Source organism: Lipomyces doorenjongii (assembly GCF_038497915.1).
Source record: "Lipomyces doorenjongii strain NRRL Y-27504 unplaced genomic scaffold V1508scaffold_142, whole genome shotgun sequence".
Classification (NCBI taxonomy): domain Eukaryota; kingdom Fungi; phylum Ascomycota; class Lipomycetes; order Lipomycetales; family Lipomycetaceae; genus Lipomyces; species Lipomyces doorenjongii.
The window spans coordinates 1,018-15,939 of NW_027118209.1; the positions used below are offsets into that span (position 1 = coordinate 1,018).

Consider the following 14,922-nt stretch of genomic DNA (forward strand, 5'->3'; position numbering starts at 1 on the left):
CCCCCACACAAAGATAAAACAAGAAAGAACAGAGTCCGGTAACAAGGCGGATCCCGGTGGATTTGTGATCACGTTAGGTGGGCCAGGGAGAATCACCCAGCTTGACACGAATTAATGATAATGTTATCTGTACAAGTGTCCAGCTTTGTTAGACCTCGATTATCATCAGGAGTGAGCTGTGGTGCTCGGTCTGACCCTGCTTATCGCCGGTTGAATGTCGTCAATGCGCGTACGGTTTAACCTAACTGACAAAATTCAGGCACAGTATAAGGTTCCAAAGCACACAGCTTGCTGAAGGCAGTTTAGTGCGATGCGTACCTGATTTGATATTGATTACCAGATTTTCGACATACGTACATGAGCATTGGAGTTTATAATGCCATGCTGGATTGTCTTAAGAACAGTCTTTAACATGTCAGCGCCACCTCACTCCTATCAACGTTTGTCATCCCTTCACTATCTCCCCACAGCTAATATGTTGTACATTCCTGGTCCATAACTTATGCAACATGTCGAATTATACTTCCTATCCGGAGGTCGCTAGAACTGGGTTGGACTCTTTACCGCCCGAGGTTAACATTTCTACGAATGCGCAAGAAGCAATTGGAGCTTCTGTAAAGGCTGAATTACCAGGGACTGAAAATAGCGGAAAATTGAAGTTCAGCAGAACCATATGTGGCTTGACCGTCCTGAAATTTTTTGTCGTCAGTGCAGGAATTATTGTCACTTTTGGGATTGGTCTCGGGGTTGGTTTAGGTGTAGGACTGAAACCAAATCAGCCAATATCTCACAGTATATCATCAATCTCGATGACAACGTCATATTCATGGCCTACAACAGTATTAAACATCATGACTTCTACTTCCATAGCATTACCTACTTCTAGGTCGGCGTCTGCTAGGTTATCTACACCTAGTTCATTGTCTACTTCTGCGACCACTCCGAGGCCTACTTTCACCTCATCTACGCATTCCACTCACACTACACCTCCGTCGTCTACTTCCACTTTATCTACGCAGTCTTCGACCCCTCTGTCGCTTGCCTTCACATTATCTACAGAGGGTACAAATTCTCTGCCCGCTACTTCCACCTCATCTACGCAGTTTACTCACGCTACACAGTCTCCGACGTCATCGGCCCCTCCTCTTCCTTGGGTAGACGTATACTTGATGGTCAATTCCCCTAATGCCACTATTGATGGCATGTCCATCGCCTGGGCCGAGCCACCCAATTCCAATGAAGTTTACCCTATCTTACTGGAGGAAAATACTAATCCCCCTTGGATTTACTTTACCAAAGACAACACGACCATTTGGACTGAAATTCAAACCACTAGTAATAATATATTATACTTTCAAGTTCAGGGCAGTTTGGTTGTGGCTGCTGCTGTTGGCGGCGACTTTTCCAGGTCCAAGCTCGATATAAACAATTCTGGACTTGTTGCATTTAATGGTGACACGAACTTCTGTACCGCCTTCAACACTACTATTCAAGGTCTTCCACAGGCAGATAATCAATGGCGTGCGAGTGGATGGCAATTATATTACTATTCGGTGTATGGTGTACCCGTAAACTGCATCCCTCTCGTGATTAATATCGTTTACCCGCAACAGTCCTGACCGCATTGTTCATTTGGGCCGCTCAAACCAATATTGCTATATATATCTTACTTTTTTTGTTAAATATAAATGAATGCATGTATTGGAAGTCTTTTTTTGTTAAATATAAATGAATGCATGTATTGGAAGTCTTATGGAATCCAGAACTCTTATCTTTCAAGGTCAGCTTTGATATGGTCAATGAGTATAGCTAGTGGCATTGCTTGGTGGTTGGATGATTGGTCAAAACAGAAGAGGCCAATGCATCCAGGATGTGCATTTTCAAAGTTGTAGACAGCTGACGTGAGCTGTACAACCGTGTGGCCTGACGATAGAATTCATCATGAGTGACTACGACTGTTTCTCTAGCGACAACAGCAAGCACAGGTTCGACCACAATTCAATCCTCGCCATAGAAGTCCTTCATTGTGACCCACATGCTAACATCCTCCGGCCCACTCTCTTCGATATTGGATGACATCGTCTCTCTCATGGCCATCAACGAAGACATCCTTGGAGTGACGACCAAGAGAGACACTTCATGCGACACTTTCGTCTTATGTCCTCATAGCTTAATAAGGGAGATCCATTTTTTGAATGTTTGCCACGCTGACCAGGCGCAGGTAAATGCCTCGATATTTGAAACTGCTCAGCACATTCTCTTATACGTCTGGCCATATAGTCTGCCTGTGAAAAGAATATCGGTCAATTTTGACTCTATCTTCTGGCCACCTAACCAAAGATCTTCAAAATAATCCTTCTGAGAATGGCCCTCCACCGTTACTGAGCTAAACTCCAGGACGTATACCGCGGCGATTTATCGGCAAAATAAGCCAAATTTGCCGTCGCATTAATCTTTTCAGTTTAGGCTGTGTAGTTTAGTCTCTGTCCTTGATCCTGGACATTCACTACCGGATCCGCGCGATATCTCTTCCTCGCATTATCTTGATTTGCGCCTTAGTGCGGCGCCAAAATATCTAATGTCGGTGTCTCAGTGTCTAACTTTGGAGACAATGGAGCTTTGCGGCTTTGTCTTTAACCCTCATGCCATCTGCGTTACTTTCGACATCAACATATTTTGCACACATATTGGCAAAGTTGACCAAATTGACCGCCAGAATCTCGAACTGAAGAAGTATTCTAGGTCTTAAGACCCTAATAAGTCAAGATATATACCATTTGCTGTATGACGTTAGTCGTAGACGCACTTGCGACGGTGTATGCACCCAAATGTGGCTGAAATACGTGTGTATCACAAATCTCGTTTCTCGCCCACTAGTTTAGTCTGGCAAGCTAAGTTACCGCTTGCTTTGTCAACTAATAACAGGCTCGTTGACTCTCACTGCTCGTTTCCAAACCAATATTCAAGATCATAATCTTAGCCCAGGAGTGGTCCTGTCCATCCTCTGCCTCTATCTCTGCAACATTTCTCAGGCTCAGAGGAATACAATAACGCTCAACATATTTGGCTAAGATGGTTATTCTGCAAGTAGCACCTATTACGTACTTGCTAATTTATCTAGCAAAAGTGACTGTATCCTTATTGAAGAACTTTGTGGACTTCACCCTGCAGAAGCTGGGATTTTTTAACTTGGATATATTCCTGAATGAATATGGAGACCCATCTCCTCCACGAGCTTTGAGGGCCTCCTTTGACGAGTGATTATGGCGATGGCATCGCCGGCATGAGAAGCTGCCAAATGTCATTTCATGTACGGTGAAAAGCACAACCGTCAGAAAACAGCTCCGATGGAGAACACAAGTAGGGTCCTGGAATCGGTGCACAAACGATTTCGCTACGATGTTACATTGACTTTCATTATCATGGCGATAACGTCTCTGGCATTTATTCCAACGGTTATAAACATCTTTTCGCCAAGCGTGTATCTAGTCCCTGATGAGATGTACGCATCTAAGACACAATACATGTCATTTATGACCACGGCCGGACTCGTCGTCAACAGAACAATAGAACAAGAAGCGTGGCTCGAACGTTGGGACAGGTACTATGATAGCAACTATATAGCAGATCGTTTGTCAACCGCACAAGCAGTAGGACTCTGTAACCCCGTGATTAACTGTCGAACTCGGGTTGATAGTTGGCGCCATGTGGATCTGAACGGAACGTATTCCTATCGAAATGATTTGGGTGAAGTGGTCTACAACAACCAATATACCGGCTTATCCGCAACTGTGGAGACAGCTTTTACCACGAAGGGAGTTGCTACGAAGTGCCTTGTCTTAATGCTGGGTGATAACGGCGGTCAAGCATTCGCTCCATTGTTTTTGCCAATGTTAACTACTCAATCGGCAATATTTTCCATTTTAAATCATGCAACTTCCCAAAATGGTGGCTCTTTGGAGACTTCGACTGTCGGCCGTTGGTACCACCATCTATACATGCGCGATACTTCTGTCTGGGTTTCCAACAACATAACTCATTCGCCCGAGTTCAATCAGATTCTCACTACCTACTATATATATAACAATGCTGGACTTACAGAGGCACAAGGGGTAGTTGCCATTGAAAGCATTAATAACGCAAATGCTATTGTCTATTATGGGCCCCGATCTTCTCAACCGATGAATCTGTACCACAGAATCTAGGCAGTTCTACCAGGGAGACTTGCATTGATTTTCGAGTGATTGATGAACCTCTGCACTACTACAACGCAATTGTTGGATTGCGTGATAGGACTGTTTGGGTAGACCTCTCCGGAGAAAAGGGAACCAAAACACATTTTGTACCGGGCGATTCTGTCGGCAAATTGCAGGTTATGTACAAGGCAGTCTACGTAATAGTTGCATGTATCATACTTACTGCCCTGCTCTCTTCCTATATCGGAGATGGTATTCCGGACATATCTATCCAGGTACGGTCCGTATTCTTTTGGCTATCCGCTTGACGTTTGGACGGCAGAGCTTCGTCACATTAAAGGATCAGGGTGAAACACTAGTCACTGTAAAGTTAGATGTATTTGTGGAAGAGGAGAACAATTGACATCAGATTGACGCTACTCAATAACTCCAAAGCGAGAAAGCTGGAATCTACGAGATTAAATCTGCCGAAGAGTTATAGGTAGCTTTTGAGTACATTCTGACAGCAGACTCTTTTGATCTGGAGAACAATGTGTGAGACGAGGGAAATGTTGCGATGGCATTGTGGTGAGTAGTTAATACGATTTACCTGTGTAGTAAAGTGCGCCGTCGAAGTGAGTATAAAGAGGCTATTGCAAAAAGTCTGCAAGTTGATTGACAAGATATTATTTGTAAGATTCTGACTTCTACGTATTCATGTATACTGTTAAGGGTACTAACGTTTTAACTTATTCGTATTCGCAGAATAACCGTTATTCGCAATGAATAAGATTGGGAGCGTCGAATAGGAATAACGAATATTAGTATTGGAGAAACATTGGGATTGCCGCTATTCCTTTTGGGACTCGAATAAGCACCTATTCGTATCTGCTAACTTGTAAACTGTAACCCCGACGCCACTTGAGACGCGTATTTCAAACGCGTAGCTGAAAGGCGTCGGTTTCTAAGATACATAACAAGTGTCTTGTTCACGCTTTGCATTATTCCTTACAACCAATCATTATGGAATTTCTTCACAATATGAACATTTCGCGCTCACTATTGGCCAGCACTCACTTTACTACGGGTTTCAAAGCTAGAGGCTATGTGAGCAGTAGGTCATTCGCAACAACTTCGCAGTAAAGGACGGTCGCGTATAGAATAAAGACAACACGATTTTGCTGGTATGCAAATGCAGTGGCACAAAACTTCAGCAGTTGTCGGGACACGGGGAGAAGTAGCGGTAAGACGTCTTCGAGGTCTCAATGCCCTTAGAGGGTGCGCTTCAAGCAACGGTTTGATGACAATTGGGTGACCACTGAATTTATCAATGAGCACCAGCTCGAAGGGGTTAATCCTTATGCATATCCAGAAAACAGAATTTGAGCGAAGAGGCAAAGCAGGCGATGTTCGCCCGTGAGGGACTCCTCCGCAACACTCACGCAAGTCGCGGGAATGGTGAACGTCACGTGTGCGACGGAATGTCTGGCCAGCCTGGTCAGAGATATATACAACCCGTATCTACTATCATCATGAGAAACGCGAACTTCTTGCGCCAAATACCTTGAGTCTTTGCGCGAAGACGGTATGGTGTATCGTGTAAAAAAATTGCACCTATATCATTGGTAAATTCCATAGAAGGCTGAGCCATCCCATTCAATAAACCTTGTAATTCAGATGCTCTGTCCCCTTCGGAATTCCTTCCCTATGTCTCGTGAACAGGCTTCGGACCCAATAGCCTGCCTTCCCCAGATAGTGGAGCATAATGCTCACTGTCCTCTTAGTGCCTCCGGTTGGCTTTCGGACCCGGATCAAGTAGTACAGCATCACAGTCCCAAAGATGTTGAACACGATATATGCCCATCCGATGCCAAAATTGCGCCAGCGTTGGCTCCAGAAAATCTCACTGGCAGCGAGGAACTGATCTCCGTTGGAGATGGGGCAGTACTGGCAGTTGGTTACGGCGGAAGGATTGTAGAGCGATCCGGGAGCCCCGGCGGTGAGATACGGACGAAGGTATTCTGCACAGGTTTGCCCACTGGGGGGATCAAAGATTGCGAGTTCGTTGTTGGCACAGTGGACCTGCCGCTGGTGGAGGCCAACTGCTGCGAGTCCACCGACGAGGTACGTCAGCGGCGAGACGCGCCACATGAAGATCCAGAAGCCAGGCAAAGCACTGGGTGTTTGGAGCACTCCGTTGAACGTAAGTGTCAGGCTGAAAAGAGTCGTGGCAATATTTCCGGCGGTCTCGGCGTCGGGTAGACCGGCAATCACAAGATGGGCGAATGTGCTAATGTAGATATAAAACTGCATCTGATACAGAAGGAAGAGGCCTTGACGTTCGCTGGATTGATGTGTGCCAAAGACGGGATAGTAGACAGAGGCAAACACTATAATTGCACATAGGATCTGGAAGGGAATCTCGACAATGATATTGGCCAGGAGAAAGGCCTGCCATGAATACGCTTTCGAGGGGCGTTCCCGCACCTCGTACAGGGACCGTTGGGTTACGAAACGAGGCATAATCTGAGAGTGTCAGCTGCGTGATGTGAAGTCGACACCAAGGGAGGACCCACCTGCTGTACTAGAGTACTGAATATAGTCGTGGTCATGAAAATGGCAAAAAGGGTGTTCTGGAGGCCGGCTGTGGTACTGCTTTGCATGTAAAATGAGAACCCTATCGTTGGTGTCAGTGGAGACCTCATGGTACAAAAGAATAATAAAATATTCTGCTTACCGATGAAGAGAGCGCTCATCGTACATAACATGATTTTACCCCATACATAGTTCGGAGTCCGCCAGTATTGCTGAAAGACGCGAACAGTGGTATGATAAATCTGAGAAGCCAACGGCATGGCGAATTCGCTAGACGAGAAAGCGTCCTCTGATTGCGGCTCCTTGCTCTTCTGAGCATGGATTCGATCGATCTCGATTTGGATATTGATGGATTCTTGACTCTCCGCCCACACTGTTGGCCAATCCTGCGTAGACTTTCCGGCAGCGCCAGCTCCCACGATCTCGAGCATATATTCAGCGGGATTCTCCTCGAGTCCGCATTTACGCCCACCTTTGCTCTCAAAGTAGTCTAGCAGTGTCCTCGAGCTCTCTCCGATGTCACCGAAGTAGACGGTCTTGCCTCCTTTGGCGAGGAACAACAGCCGATCAAACTCTTGGAATAGAATGGCCGAAGGCTGGTGGATAGTGGACAAGATTGCTTGCCCATTATTGGCAAGTTGGCGAAGGAAGGAAACGATTCCCCAACTGCTTTGAGAGTCAAGACCAGAAGTCGGTTCGTCCAGGAAGAGAAGGAGGGCGGGTTTGGCGGCTAGTTCCACCCCAATTGTAAGTAGCTTCCTCTGTTCAACATTTAGACCTTCGCCAGGACTGCCAACAATTGCTTCACTGAAGTTCTCCATATGTAGCATTTTAATAACTTCTTCAGCATAATCATACTTCTCCTGCCTCGACACGGACTTGGGCTGTCTGAGCATTGCTGAAAAGCGAAGGGCCTCGCGAACAGTCGTTGTTTCAAGATGCAAATCCTGTTGTTGAACGTAACCCGTCTTGCGTTGAAACGAGGCGTCAACGGGTTTCCCATTGACCAACATATCGCCAGTTATCACGCCCATGGTCGTCCGCTTGGCTAGAACGTCAAGTAACGTGGTCTTTCCAGCTCCGGACACGCCCATCAATGCTGTAAGCGTCCCTGGCTTGACCCAGCCCGAAATATGATCTAGCAATCTCCTTGGTTCGCCCATGACGGTGATATCATATACCACATTTCGCCACGTAAAGATATCTTTCTGCGGTGCAATCGCGTCGACGGCTTGTTCAAGCTCCGCCACTTCCTTCGTTGCAACAGCCGCTAGAGTGGCGGATGCATCACTGTTGTGCTCCTCGTCGGCAATTTGTTGCATATACTTGGGAATGTGACCTCGACGGAACACGAGAAACTCGGCTTTTGAAGCGGATCCAGAAATAAATTCTGTGGCAGCAAGATAGACGATATAGAAGAAAATCATGAACGCGAAGATGAAGCCTAGGTTCCTCCAGATGTGTGAATAGCTATAGCCATAGCTGGCTTGAACCCAGTCATCTCCTAGAACAGTTGTTGCACCCGGTTGAGCTCCAGCGACGGCACACTGAAAATCGTCTCCTGTTCCATAAGGCGGCACTAGAGTAGCACAAGCATAGTATTGACCGTGGACCTCATTAACGAGGAGGGCCTCAAATCCATAGGCAATGGGATTGATCCAGCTAATCCATTTGAACCACGGGTGCCTATAATATTTGTTAATAGTCCGAATGATGTATTAGAAAGGATGGGAGACATACATGTATGCCCTCTATACACGGTTAGCTAAGCGTCATATCATTGTGAGTGTTAGATTACTGACCTGAATAGTGAAGCCCGTATAGATAACAATGGCAAGGACCATTACTCCGGCAAGGGCAAGAGCCTGGGAGATCGTTTTGGTTATTGCTGCCAAAGTGCGAAAGATCGCGCTCATACATAATTGCGAGCAGAATACAAAGAGGAAGAATATGAAGAACTGTGCAGGTTCCCTTCTCAAACCAGCCAAGAAGTACAGGATTATGTTGAAACATGTCCCAATCACAAATTTCACTGGTATATCCTGCCACTGGTTGTGAGCGTCTGGTTGGAGTGCTTTCTTGAATAAGAATGGCCACTTACAGAGACAATACCTGCTAACGCTTCTGAGAATGCGTGATAGAAGGCGAAGCTGACATGCCTGCACTTATCATAAGTTGCATCGAACTGCGGCAGAAGGGTTAATGCTTACCTCTCAACAATAGGCCTTTGCGCATCTTTAGCGTTTGTTAGTACATCTCCAAAACAACCGGGGATCGACCAGGAAGCTTACACAGCCTGCAGGAGATAGGAGATTAGTAAGGCATTCTTGAGAAATATCCGCACAAGAGAGCCTGAATGCGGATCCATCAACATACCCATTAATTTCTGTAATTGACAAAAGAGCATTCAATAGAATGGCGAAGAAAAGAACAGATCCCCTGGCGAAGAAGGCCGCTGTTGATTGGGGTGTTCCAAAGAAAATGCTGATCGCCTCGACGTTAACAGATCAACCACAAGAACAAAGGGGCTACCCTGGTTTACCTTCCAATAATCAAAGCCATACTGATCTGACCAATTATTGTCGAGATCGTTGAAGCTTTATCGTTCCAAAGACGTTGATACGCCCTAACAGTGCAGAGCCTTACCTGCATGGGAATGGAAATAGTGTAGGGCTGCGAGTGATATCATCAATATAAATAGACTAACAAGGAACTGACAGATCCACAGTAGCATACCGATTTCGGGAGAACGTGCTTGGCTTGTGCTTGATATTTTGCCTCTCGGAAGGTCTCCAAAGCCGGGCCGCCCATGGGATTCTCTCTCTCATTTTGTTCAATCTCTGCTTGCATGGCTTTAAATTCTGGGGATTGGTGCCAATAGAGCTCGAATTCTTCTGGAGTCCGAGGAACCTTGCATTCGAAACCTTCTCGAGCCTGTCGCTCCGATGGGTTCGTAATCGATGTGAGGAAGTCACCAGCAGTTTGACGAGGCGGGCAATAGTACCCCATGAAGGTGAAATAGTCTTTCGCCGAGTTTGCGGACCCGAAGTAGATTTGGCGACCCTCGTATAAGACAATCGCTTTGTCAAAGGTGTCGTAGATAGCTTGGCTTGCTTGATATATCGCAACAGCTGGATATCATCAGTTAGCCTTAACCATTTTTCATTGCAGCTGATGTCAGCGTGGGACGTTGTGGCATACCTTGGGTCATGCCGCCTACATTGGAAGCAATGCGAAGAGCCTGGATGAATTCCAGTGCAGTTGCGGCATCCAGCCCTCTCGTAGAATTATCCCAACAGGAGATGGGACTTCCGCTGACGGCCATCTCGGCAATACTGACCCTTTTCCTCTCTCCGCCACTCACGCCGCGGACATAATCATTGCCGACCTTTGTGTTCCTGGTGTGGATTAATCCAAAAATGGTCATCATGACATCAGCAATGTGCTTCGAGAATATGTTGCGGGGAACCCCGCGAACCCTGGTCGATGGTGTTCGTGCAGCCGCGGCAAAGTTAAGCGTCTGTCCAACTGTGAGATGGGGAAAGTGCTCATCGGTTTCGCTATTATAGGCGACGTCTCCACGAAGCTCCTTTTTGTATATATGCTGAGGGATTCCATTGTAATGGATGACAGAGTCCTTATGCACATTTAGTCCGCGTGTTTCTCCGCTGATCGATTTCAAGAATGTCGTGCAGCCGGATCCCGGCTTCCCAAGAACTATCAGCATCTCTCCGTCCTTGACTGTCCCATTGAGGTCCCTCAGGATCTGTTTCTCGGGCTTATGGCCAAGATTGAATGTGTCTCTAAATCTGAATGGCACCATGAACAGCGAAGCGACAGTGCTCTGCAGCTGTACTTCTGCGCCTGTGCCTGAGACGTTCAAATTTTTGAAAGTAAAACCAGCGCGACCATGTTTAATTCCATCCTCCTCCATCAACCTCAGAAACATACGGGCCCATTTGTAGAAATCAAACTCCGGCTTGGAAGGGTCTAGTACTGGATCGCCCAACTCAACCCCGGCCAGTGTGTCCTTCCGTTCAAGACCGTCTCCATTGTCCGTCGCAGTACGATAGTCCGCACTGGAAAAAGCTGATGCAAGACGAGCAAGCTCCGGTCTCTGCATTTCGTGCGTAAATGTCCTCGTAACAATGGGCTCATATCCCAGACCTTCGGACTCGAAATACTCCTCTACGGCTCTCGCGCGACCTGGAGTTCCTAGAGTTCCTGGAGTTCCTGCATCTCTCTCCCTGCGTTCATGGATCGTGTCCGCAGAGTTTGACGAGGACGAAGGAGGAGGGGCCATTGGTGCGACAAGATAACTAGAGACAAAAAGCTGGAGCAGAGCAGAGAGGCACAGAAATTCGTTCTTGTAAGTGAACGTTGGCGGCGCGGGGCAAGCGTGGGGTAGGAGGGTTAGTGATGAACTCTAATTGACCGCGCTGTCCGCAACTGTCGTTTGGACATCATCACACCAGATCTGCGCGTATACGTATGTGGCGCATGATCCAGATTCGACTTCGGTCCATTAAGCATGCCCTACTAAAAACTCCTGGGGTCTGCAGTAACTAGCAGCTTGTTAGAGACGGATCCCACCATCATAAATGACAAGCGCCAATGGAAGCTACGTGACTATTTATGTTGCCTTTCTCTGCTCTTCCCCTTGCTCTCTGAAAAATGGATACAATCCTTGCTGGATCGTCGACGAACTCTCGCAGATCTTTGTCGTGTCCGAGATCAACAACCACGCGGATCGGTCCTAGTCCAATCAGCAACCAGTCTAACATGCACCTAGGGAAATGCATTAATCGGTCAGTTCGCCGGCATTCAGTAGATCAGATGACTTACTCCCAAGTATTTGGAATGGGGCAATCCTCAGCTGAAAGGAGAAATGGATATCACAAGGCAATTAGGGATCGGCACGGATAAGAATTTTCGTTATCCATATCCGTATCCATATCCAGGCAACATATTGTTATCCGTATCCGTATCCATATCCAGAAGAAATGGGCTTATCCGTATCCGTACCCATCATATCCCTGGATATCCGCGGATATCCACGGATATTCACGTAGGAATGACAAAAATATGAATGAAAGATATTAGAACCATCACTAATGCGAAATATACCGTTCAACTGGGCTAACGCCTTCTTGAGCTTATGAGTCAATAAGAGAGATCGTTAAGATCGATCCGGCGATCAATACATATGAACCTGGCTCGCCTTACTCTGCAAATAAGCTAGTCTAATAGACGTAATGGATCGGTTTAATATTCAGGATCAGTGTGGCGATCCATTCCATCCATTCCACGTTCACTGATCTCAGAATAGTGAAATTGATTCGGCAGTGTTGAAATGGGGTGATTGATAGCAAGACACATCCAGTGGAGTCCTGCAACTGTACCAGGCAACCTATAAAAATATAATAACGTCACCACATTGGCCTTTGTGAATTTGAAATTAAAATGTTAGGTTAACTAGATGGTCCAGAAATAGTTGTACTATTTTGTAGCGGAAGCTCGAGTCTTAAAAACACGATCATCAGCTCATCATTATGGTGAGAGAAAGACCATAAATGGCAGGCAGATTGTAGAGCGTCTGCCCAACTTCAGATACGATGGATATGTCATACCTAGATGTGGAGGCTACCCGCGGCTCGGATAACTAATCCAAATAAATTCAGCGACCTGATATTTATTCTGCCTCGCTGAGAGGATACTTTTAATCACTAAATCGAGGTTCTATAGACACCTCGCAAGAAGTAAAAGAGGAAGGGTGCTCAGGAGGGTCTTAGTTATTGATTCCAGCAATACAATCTTGTTAGCTAATCTCCCTGGGCCTCTCCCTACGAACATTTTATAGTCCATGGACAATAAATACAACCATAACAGGCAGTTTATAGCGAGCCTCAACGATCCTGTCGTCCACCCCGCGCTCACTAAATATCAAAAGACTCTCATTACTTTTGTAATAACAGAGGGACAAATCGATCATGAACAGCAACTAGTTAGCCTGAATCCTCGCTAAGAGATCAGGCATGCCAAGATTGCAAGCGAGCAAATCAGGTTCACTAACCAAGTTAACGCCATCAGCAGAGCTTATCTGTAATAGAAGTTTAGGTTGATCTGCATGGCAAGTACCCTAATTCATACTTGTAATATAACGTAGAACATCCAGGAGAGACACATTTTTGATGTGACTCTGTTTGCAGTACCGATCTCGGCCAAACCAGAGGACGACCGTGATGCTGAGGCCCTGCTGCATTACGTATCGATCGTTGGCTTGCGAGAGTGTGTGGGTCGTGCTGGGCCTGTCTGGGCCGTGCGTGAGGCACGTGCCACTCCTGCAGATGCGTCATTAAACTTTGGATAGCACACTTCAGAGTCTGAGCAATTAGTACAGGCTTCGATCTATCAACCGACACGAAGACTTGAGGAATAAACTGAATTCTGCAGATTATACAATGAACGAAGACTTCGAAATTCGCAATATGTATTATTCTCGGGCAATCTTGTATAATAAATGACTCACTTTCACTGTTATGACGTGCTCCGTCTGCGCCGCATCTCTCAAACAAACTTCCTGTTTGCATTCTTCATGAATGCATTGATTCCTGCCAGGTCGTAAGCGAATTTTTGCAACTCAATAGTTGCGCCCGAGTCTGCTTCTGAACAGTATCGGTCACATGCAATAACGTGGCGGACTTGCCTCCACCACATGACGTTCGGATTTAAGCCAAGCCGCTTGACATGTATGACAAGCGAAAAGATTATAGTTGTTATTTATAGTGAACTGACCCCTATAGTGAGGATGCAGGGTACCTTTCTGCGGGTTTTGCTAGTCGAGCTGTCCGTCTGATGTTACCAAAATAATGCTGATATATACTAGACTCGGTTTTTAGTCGAAGTTACGGTTAAGGGTAAGCTAATTAAGTGTAAACGCAACTGGCTTGGTAGTCACTTAACTTGTGGAGGCACTTGAAGCTTTTAGCGCTCAGGTCATTGCCAAATCTTTTTGTATAGGGAAGCCCACGCCAAGTCTGTCTACCAACTCTAGGTGAGTCGCTTGGTGCCTTGAAGATCGTGACAAACGAGAGATAGTGATCTCTGAATCAATCGATGGACTGCCGCTTGGATTCTAAGTATACTCTGTGAGACTCAAATCTTTCGCAAGATGAGATATAATGTCTGAAGTGCACCTACTGTAGACCTACATTGTCGTTAGCCCGGAACAATTAATCGCATTATAGTGACTTATTGACTATGCTTATCCTTGGAACCAGAGTCGTTTACCTGCAAGTAAGAGAAGGTGCTGGCTGTATTGACCTGTCAAAAGTTTGAAAGGTACAGAGTAGCTTGTGGCTTGCTTTCCTAACATCTTTGAGAAACTTAAGTCTCTCATTCTGCTCGAAATCTCCAGCTGACGTGCGTTAGTGCAACTTGTCATGCAGATGGTTCCGCCTGCCAGGCGGCAAGCGGCTGAGCGTACCGCATTGCCAAGGTTGACAATTCCCGCAATGAAATTCCAATTGGTTACTCACACAAAATAATTTGATATAGCAGCTTCAGAGGAAGAATCTTACTACAAGCAAAGCTGCAAGTGATTATAGCCAAGGCAGCGCAGAGTTTAAGTAGATTATAGAATACTAGTCTTCTGATTATGGGGTACTCGGATGATCGCAGGTTCCAGGGACCAGCTCGCTTGCCGTCTGCGATATGTCATGCGTATTCCAAGCCTTGGCATATTGTGCAGATTCTGACCAATGGCCTGATGGACTAAGAGAAAACACTTATTCGATCTGTGCTTCAACATTATTTATAAAAGCCAGTTCTGAATCTAGTCTATTAAATCATTACTTTTATTTGTCACTATTCGGCTATGCATATTAACACTCTGACGGCTATATTGGCCCTCTTGACAGCAACGGCATCGTCTTCGCTTGGGTTGCCAACAGATGTTAATGTGGATCGGTTGTTGGAGCTGAAATCTCAGCGGATATCACAAGTTAAGGTGCCCGTCATTGCAAAGAGCGGGGCTGAGCATATTGCCTATACATACACAAAATATGGTGTGACACCTCCGACGGATATCATCAAAGCGGTAGCCGATGCTACGCAACGCGGCTCTGATCCGGCCTACGCTCTCCCGTACGAC

General features: G+C 46.1%; 3 protein-coding genes across 3 annotated transcripts; 2 read left to right on the plus strand and 1 right to left on the minus strand.

Moving 5' to 3' along the window:
• Positions 1-509: 509 nt before the first annotated feature.
• On the plus strand, positions 510-1,619 carry V1508DRAFT_400872 (uncharacterized protein; the record flags this gene model as incomplete). The annotated part of the gene is made up of 1 exon (XM_066938375.1): positions 510-1,619. One exon carries the CDS (start codon positions 510-512, stop codon positions 1,617-1,619), a length of 1,110 nt encoding a protein of 369 aa, XP_066792333.1.
• Positions 1,620-3,141: 1,522 nt separating this feature from the next.
• On the plus strand, positions 3,142-4,305 carry V1508DRAFT_60204 (uncharacterized protein). The gene has a single exon (XM_066942970.1). The coding sequence runs from the start codon at positions 3,309-3,311 to the stop codon at positions 4,203-4,205; it is 897 nt and encodes a 298-aa protein (XP_066792334.1). The 5' UTR covers positions 3,142-3,308; the 3' UTR covers positions 4,206-4,305.
• Positions 4,306-5,417: 1,112 nt separating this feature from the next.
• On the minus strand, positions 5,418-11,114 carry V1508DRAFT_428104 (ABC-2 type transporter-domain-containing protein). The gene is made up of 12 exons (XM_066941765.1): positions 9,972-11,114; positions 9,507-9,901; positions 9,313-9,443; positions 9,147-9,254; positions 9,062-9,066; positions 8,981-9,005; positions 8,872-8,929; positions 8,573-8,812; positions 8,511-8,521; positions 6,913-8,456; positions 6,752-6,852; positions 5,418-6,701 (listed from the first exon to the last, which is right to left on the minus strand). The coding sequence occupies exons 1-12, from the start codon at positions 11,071-11,073 to the stop codon at positions 5,832-5,834; spliced, it is 4,590 nt and encodes a 1,529-aa protein (XP_066792335.1). The 5' UTR covers positions 11,074-11,114; the 3' UTR covers positions 5,418-5,831.
• Between the last annotated feature and the right edge of the window lie 3,808 nt (positions 11,115-14,922).